General features: G+C 34.8%; 1 protein-coding gene across 1 annotated transcript in view; it reads right to left on the bottom strand.

Annotated features, from left to right (window-relative positions):
* Nucleotides 1-2,930: 2,930 nt before the first annotated feature.
* LOC136809574 (presequence protease, mitochondrial-like) overlaps nucleotides 2,931-7,956 on the bottom strand; it is a 47,756-nt gene continuing 42,730 nt past the window's right edge. The window contains exons 29-31 of the mRNA XM_067066109.1: nucleotides 6,083-6,197; nucleotides 5,195-5,328; nucleotides 2,931-3,086 (exon numbers count right to left, since the gene is read on the bottom strand). Of these exons, the coding sequence (XP_066922210.1) occupies nucleotides 2,978-3,086; nucleotides 5,195-5,328; nucleotides 6,083-6,197 (358 nt within the window). The 3' untranslated portion in view covers nucleotides 2,931-2,977. The remainder of the gene's footprint in view (nucleotides 3,087-5,194; nucleotides 5,329-6,082; nucleotides 6,198-7,956) is intronic.

Here is a 7,956-nt window from a genome sequence, read left to right as displayed (position 1 = left end):
GTCTGTCTTGAATTGACACGGCGATATGTCATGATTATTATTTACTAAATAGACCTTTTTTAATAATGTCGCAGACATCTTAGATTGTAGGCAAAATATATGGACATACGCAGTGAATAAATCCACAAGGTAACCAATCAGAAATAGCTTGTATTTTTTTTCATTGGCTGCTATATTTCAACATTTCTATATTGCTACTTTGCCTAATAAACAATAGTCAAGAGGATACTGCGTATAAAATTTATCAAAAAGTTCTGCGCCATCTTAAGGGCTCTGACCATAGTCCAAAAATTGATTTTGGTATTTGAACATAAAAGTTTTATTTCAGGTTCCTTAACACTTTTAACAAAGAATTGCCTTTATAAATTGCTTTTTAATCGAATCCCTTAAGAGTAATTAAGAATTTAATTGCAAAAATGACGTTATGAACTTTAAAAAGATGTTAATAATATGTTGCATTACCCTCTTTTACAAAAAGTGCTTAGTTTTAATGGGTAATTAACTTTTTTGTTTCAAAATTTCTTTACACTGTCCGCAAAGAATTGAACTATTTTAAATTTTGCGGAAAATTTTTCTAAAAAGATGTGTCAAAAGTTATGACTGTTTTTTAAGCAAAATCCAGATGAAAAATTGATGAAAAACCACTATTTTGAAGATTTCGAGACAAAGAAGCATTTACAAAAATTTTCCGCAAAAATTTTTATTGTTCGGTAAAAGATACACCATCTACTGCGAAAAATTTTTCAAAATGTTTTTTCTTCGCCGAAACTAAGCTCTTCAAAGTTGAAATACTCTTCCTCGCAAAAATCTTCATTTTCTTCTTCATCAAATTTTTTCAATGCAATTTTTGAATTTTCAGATTCAGGAATAGTTTGTCTAACAGAAAATGTATAACATGCCATAGTTTTGTTGGTTACATCAGTCAGAAAACACATTTTAAACGCGGCAATTATGAAAAATTCACTATGGTCAGAGCCCTTAAGTTGGGTGAAATAGAAACTCACTTATCCTAGTTAAGGCCCGGGCTCCACTAGCGTACGCTGTGATTGCACTTCTCAAGCAAAATCTTCTATGTTGTTGATCAAAAGAAAAGTAAAGGAATGCCATTGTGGTTCATTTAGACGTACAGTCGAGAAAAGTTAAAATGCGCCTAAATTTCTTTTCAAGTGCATAGTCCTTTTTCATAATGCAATCTTTTCTCCAAGCTGATCGCAGCGCAGACAATGAAGAGACGTGCCTTCAGGAAGCTAGACTTTTTGAGTTTATAGCTAGCGATATACTTTCCCTTTATGGTGTTTCTGTATGACTGTCTGTGTACCTAGTCTAACCACCATTAAATGCCTTTGGGAAGGTCTCTCCTAACTTAGAAAGCCAGAATTTGGAGCTATTTCACCAAACCACTGGATCGTAAGTTATTTAGGCTATCACAACTGCATGAAAAACTTTAACGTGCGCATGTAAAGTTTAAGGAGTAAACAAACTTTTTTCAGGTTTTTGAAAAAGATTTACCACACTGAAAAGACGTAAAAACACTCTAAGTGAGGTAAATTATTTTGAAGACCAAAAGAAAAAGTCAACCACGTTTGGATTCAACTTTACATATGCGTACATTCATCCTTTTTGTACTTTGCCGGTTGTTTTACTAAGTTAAGAAGGACTTTCTCGAGTTACGACCATATGATGGTATTTAAAGCTCAGGAAGCCCTATAAACAATGAAGGTAGTTATTAGTTATCAATAAAATGACAGACAAAAATAAATTAGCGTTTGAACAAAAATATCAAATGTACATTTGAAAACTTAAGCAAATTTCTTTAAAGATTCTGGAAAAAGAATTGAAATCATTGCTGACGTGAACAAAATTTGACATACAAAACACTTTTTCTAGTCAATGGATCAGCTCATCATCATCATCATAACCAGTCTGCCATTTTGTTTGTTTTGATTTGCACAAGTAATATTGTAGTTCGTGTTATATCATACACTGTTTTGATTTGCATTTATAACACTCGCTTCAGCTTTTCAAAGCTAAATCAAAACTAAAATTGTAATATGTAATAATGATAATACCATATAACGTATTATGAAAATATGTATACTACCGTCCCGGAAAAAAAACCGAACATTTACGGAAGAGACTAACTTCGGATATGCTTACGCGACAACAACAACAACAACAAAACAATTCGCAAAATTTTGAGATTCCAGTCCAATATCTATGCGTGAAACTATGAGTGCCTCCTCGTCGCTACGCTCCTGCGGGGGCAATTACTTTACTGTATTTCAGCCAGAAGTATAGACTCTAGTTTATGTTGAGTTATAGGCTTGCGTATGCCATGCAATCTGCGAAGCTCAACACTTAGTATTTAGAACACTCTGGTGACAACAGCAGTCTTTGCTCGCTTACCGGAGCCGCACTGATGAGTCCTTGGAAGGACGAAACACGTGTCTGCGGATAGATGTAAGGAGGAAATAGAAAAATATGGTTTCATTTTGAAAATTGGCGATGCTCAGTAGTTCTATTTATAGTATACTGAGACGATTAATTTGTCTGAGACGAGCAATTTAGAAAATGAGCATTATGGAGGAGTGTAATTTCCATTCATGTTTCAATAAATAGGATCTCCTCCACAGATCGCATTTACAAATTACTCGTCTCAGACGATATTTTTCCGTCTCAGTATAGATGGAACTAATTTCAGAAAAGTGTAAATGAATTTAAATGAATCTTTTTGTCAGATAGAAAAATCTTGACTTTTTTCCACCTGCATTTTCGAAGCTAAAAAAAATTCTTTGGCTTTTGCCATTCCACTCAAAATCATCTTTTTGACGAGGTGTTACTTTTAACAAAATCTTTTTCCTGTCAGGAAGTGCGAACTGCCAATTTAGGTTAACAAGGTTAACCGAATAAGAATGAACAAAATCAAAGAATTAGAAATATAATGATTTTTTATTGGTATCACAAATAAATATAAATTTTATGAAATTTGAACATTAGCTACAGTTTTCCAGTGTGAATCGTTCGATAATTCAGTCTTTGGACCAACGATGGCGAAAGAATCAACGCTCTTTTCAGGGAGCAAGTATCTATAGAAAAAGAAAATGAGAAAATTTATTTTGAAAAAAATCTAATAACATGACGAGTAACGCGGTCTTCGATTTTTACAATTACTCGGGTAAGTTATGGCATGTCTCAAAACCTGAAAATTACCATAATTTTTAAATCGCATTAGTCGACAGAAAATGACCAAACTTGACTGAACATGAAGGGTACTATGATGTAGTTTCTAACCTGATGTGTAACCTAATTGTTTTTTCGCTGATTTTCGCGAAAAACCGCAAAAACTGATTATTACGTAATAATCGATGACGTCATCAAAACTAAAAATTGAATTTCTCAAAAATGGTTTATCCAATTGTCTTCAAACTTTCACCAAAGATGTATCTTACTAAAGTCGATCATTTGAAAAAAAAAATTATTCGAAATTTTGATGACGTCAGCAGAAATTAGTGAAAAACGAAAAATCTTATTTTCTGAAATTTAGCACACTTGTTCCTTGAGTGAATATCTGTGGGTTTTTTTTATTTTTTAAAACTTTTATTTTTAACGGCGTGGTCACAAGTTTTCGCCAAAACTAGGCTTTTTTTATTGGACTTTCATTGGACAATTTTACAATTGGGCCAACGAATGATTAAAAAATACTAAAGTTGAGCCCAGTGCGGTTAGCACGTTCGTCAGTTTATTAGATAGCCACCTTTCCACAGTCAGTTAACCAAAAATGTCACGGTGAATATTCTGACTTTTTTACTCACCCTAGTATTAGTAAGTTTTGAAAATACACTTAAGGGCTCTGACCATAGTGAATTTTTCATAATTGCCGTGTTTAAAATGTGTTTTCTGACTGATGTAACCAACAAAACTATGGCATGTTATACATTTTCTGTTAGACAAACTATTCCTGAATCTGAAAATTCAAAAATTGCATTGAAAAAATTTGATGAAAAAGAAAATGAAGATTTTTGCGAGGAAGAGTATTTCAACTTTGAAGAGCTTAGTTTTGGCGAAGAAAAAACATTTTGAAAAATTTTTCGCAGTAGATGGTGTATCTTTTACCGAACAATAAATTTTTTTGCGGAAAATTTTTGTAAATGCTTCTTTGTCTCTAAATCTTCAAAATAGTGGTTTTTCATCAATTTTTCATCTGGATTTTGCTGAAAAAAACAGTCATAACTTTTGACACATCTTTTTAGAAAAATTTTCCGCAAAATTTAAAATAGTTCAATTCTTTGCGGACAGTGTAAAGAAATTTTGGAACAAAAAAGTTAATTACCCATTAAAACTAAGCACTTTTTGTAAAAGAGGGTGATGCAACATATTATTAACATCTTTTTAAAGTTCATAACGTCATTTTTGCAATTAAATTCTTAATTACTATTAAGGGATTCGATTAAAAAGCAATTTATAAAGGCAATTCTTTGTTAAAAGAGTTAAGGAACCTGAAATATAACTTTTATGTTAAAATACCAAAATCAATTTTTGGACTATGGTCAGAGCCCTTAAGTAATACATCTTTTCGACCGTAGTCGCGCGGTCAGGCGTGTGCCACTTAATTTTTTAATTATCCCCCTAAACTCGATCCAATCCTTTTTTGACATATTTTTCTATTGTCTGTAGGTGCGAAAAAAGAACTGGAACGGTTTTAGTGGGATAAAGCGGATACAAAAAATGCCCGCGCGGCAATTGGCGGCTACGGTCGAAAAGGTGTATTAGAGAACAGTCAAAACTGATATTTCGATGGCAGATTGGTGCCCGCCCACGCTAAAGCTCTAAAATAGCGGGCCAATTTCCCATCTGAGAGAAATGATCGGAGTCGGCCTTTAATATGCCGCATCACCAGTCGGCTTCAACTTAAACGTAAAACTGAAATATTCGGTTGAACCCGTCAATCCCCGAAAACGAGGACTGGGTTACCAGATCCTTGACGCGGTCTTGCAACATTCCTTAATCTAAATATTCTAGATGTTGAAATTTTCCCGACCTTCAGAGCTTTAGCGTGTCGGATGAAAATTTCTGCATCTGGGTGCCAGATAAATCTTAAACCCTTCGTGGAGCGTACGGTGACTTTCAGTTTCATCGAATAACGAAGCGTATTGAATAGTAAAACGTCGAATTAGAGACTGTCGAACCAACCAACCTTTGACAGACGTCCACCAAGTCATCACGACTAGCATCAAACAACCGATCGCGATGCGTTTGTCGCAACTCATCGGACAATCCGTTATTGAAAAGTGCCATCCCTCTGTTGCCAGGAGATACAGGGCTATCAATCTATAAACGTGGTTGAAGAATTTAGATTTTCGTTGACAAGTTAGAGGTGAAAGATTGACGTTTATGGTGGCCCAAAAAAGGTCCATTTGCCTAATCCATAGGATTCGTGTTTTAGTGATCAACTTTTTATTGTTAAATACTCTTTTGCGAATTGCAAAACAGATTATTTAAGCTTTACAAAAGTAACAACAATAGAAAAGAGTTTTTGAATTCCCTATTTTTTTCAATTTTTTTCTCGAGGGAAAATCTGCTTAGGTTAGTGCATTTTTGGGATTTTCCCCTTAAAATACACCTTTTCGACCATAGTCGCGTGGGTATTTTTTTTGTCCACTTTATCCCACTAAAACCGTCCCAATCCTTTTTTGACGCATTTTTCTTTTGTCTATTGGTGCGAAAAAAGGACTGGGACGGTTTAAGTGGGATAAAGCGGACAAAAAAGTGCCCGCGCGTCAATAGGCGGCTACTGTCGAAAAGGTGTATTTGTATTTTTGTCGCCAGTATTATTTAATTTTTTTATACTTTTCAAAAATAGTCATAATTTTTGCCTAAAAAACAAATTTGACCCTTCGATTCGCCAGAATTAAATTTAGCCTAAATTAAAGAAATTTACCTCATCGCCAAAATACTTTAAATTTTTTTTAAATTTTGCTCCTTGCCAAAATTATGACTAGAGTTGAGTTTCCTTAAGGCACTGTTTTTTCACTTCGTTGGTGTTGATTAAGAAGCAAGACACGGTAGACTGATTAAAACGTACCGAAGAGAAAACAGATAATTTAGCTTCCTCGATGTCCTCGTCTTTGAATTTGCCTTGACTCGCCCATTCAACTGCATGATCGAATGCCTCCAGTGTTCGAACGCTGTTCGGGTCCCTAAAGTGAACAATAAAGGTAAATGTCTTTTCTCCAAAAATAATAAACAGCGAGTGCCTTCAAGATCATGTTATCTTTCTAATTCGAATCTCTATCAATTCGAATCTTTCTGTAATTCGAGCTGAAGCATTGGTCCACAAAGTCGCATAAAATACTCTCCTTAATTCCACAAAGTCGCATAAAATACTCTCCTTAATTCAAATTAAGTATGCTGTTTTGGCAGAGGGTTAGCGATTCAGTCATTGTAAATCAAGGAATTATCACAACGTTTTTAAATTAAATTCAAGGAGCTTTCTTTGATTTAATACAAAACAAATCTTGAAAGTGGTTGATCAATCTTTCCTAAAGAAATGTATTGTATGAAAAGAAATTCTATAAAAAAACTAAAATATACGAGAAAGTGTATTTTATTGAAATAACCTTTCTATCTCCAACATTACTAAAGTTCGAAGACTTTTCTTCTAAAACATCTCGTTGGCTCCGTTCGAATAATTTAAGGCCCTAATTTTGAGGTACAGGGCCGACTGCTGGACGTCTGAAATTCCGAAGGCATACACGCGCCTGTTGTGAGATGAATTGTCTACAGGGTCGACTCTTGATGAGAAATGCTATGGCGTTGAAGATCCCATTCACAGCAGGTGTCAAATAGGTGAAAAAAGTGTACACGCTAATATGCCACGGTTCGAATGCGTTGAATACCCGAGAAATAAACATCTGAAAAATGACGACGGGCGAGTACAAGCTAAAATAAATGACGATGAAAAGAGCCGCCATTTTTGTTAAATTTCTATTCTCATTGGAAATGTTTTCCTGAGAGATTCGATGCAGCTTGGCGAGTGAGAAGAAATAAATGCCGAGTATGAAAAAGTATGAGATTGTGATGATGGGCGCTGTTAATCTCGATCCCATTCCTCTCGAAACTCTGACACCTGAGCCCCATAAATAAGTCTGTATGATGGTTAGTACCAGTGCGCATATCAAGGTGATGTGAAACCGCCTAGTGTTGTATTTTACCGAATAATCGTTGAGATACAGGACGTGCATCAACCGGTCGAACGCGATAACACCAATGGTGAAAAACAAAGCAAACACCAAGAAGATTACACAAAGCATCATGCCAAATTTGACGTCACAAGAAATTCGATCACTAAGAGAGATGTAAACAGACATGGTGGTGTTGCTAAGCAACGAACTGATTAGATCGATGATTGAAGCGATGAGAATGAGCTTGGTGGATTGAGTTCGCCCTACTCTTGTTTTGTAGATCGCCCAAATCACAATGGAGTTTAAAATAAAAGATACCAAACTCAAACTTGAAAAGACTGCAACTAGAGTATTTCGAAGGTTCCTTGGAGCATTTGCGATATCGTCCAATACTGACATACAGAATTCGGTTGAAGAACTGTTAATGATTGTTACATTAGATGTTGTGTTAGATCTTGAATGTTGCATTGGTGTTCATATTGTGGTAAATGTATCTTGTTTACGAGTAGACCAAGTCTGTGAGCTGACTTAATTATCCTTTTCCTTCTAATCAAAATGTTAGCTATCCGATGTCAAGGAAAGAATATCTGTTATCGAGAAGGTCAAGATTGATTGCGAGTTGAATAAGTAATAATGTTTTTAAAGATAAACTGTTGATCTCGATGTCTTTTATAGGTCTATTGTTTAATACTTCTTCCCTCTCTCTATTGAAACCCATTTTAAATCATACCCAAATAAAAATGGTTTTCAATAATAACTCTTGTATTTTCATTAC

The sequence above is a fragment of the Clytia hemisphaerica genome, unplaced genomic scaffold (genome assembly GCF_902728285.1).
Source record: "Clytia hemisphaerica strain Z4C2 unplaced genomic scaffold, Clytia hemisphaerica genome assembly, whole genome shotgun sequence".
Lineage (NCBI taxonomy): Eukaryota > Metazoa > Cnidaria > Hydrozoa > Leptothecata > Clytiidae > Clytia > Clytia hemisphaerica.
This window is presented reverse-complemented; position numbering and strand designations above follow the sequence as displayed.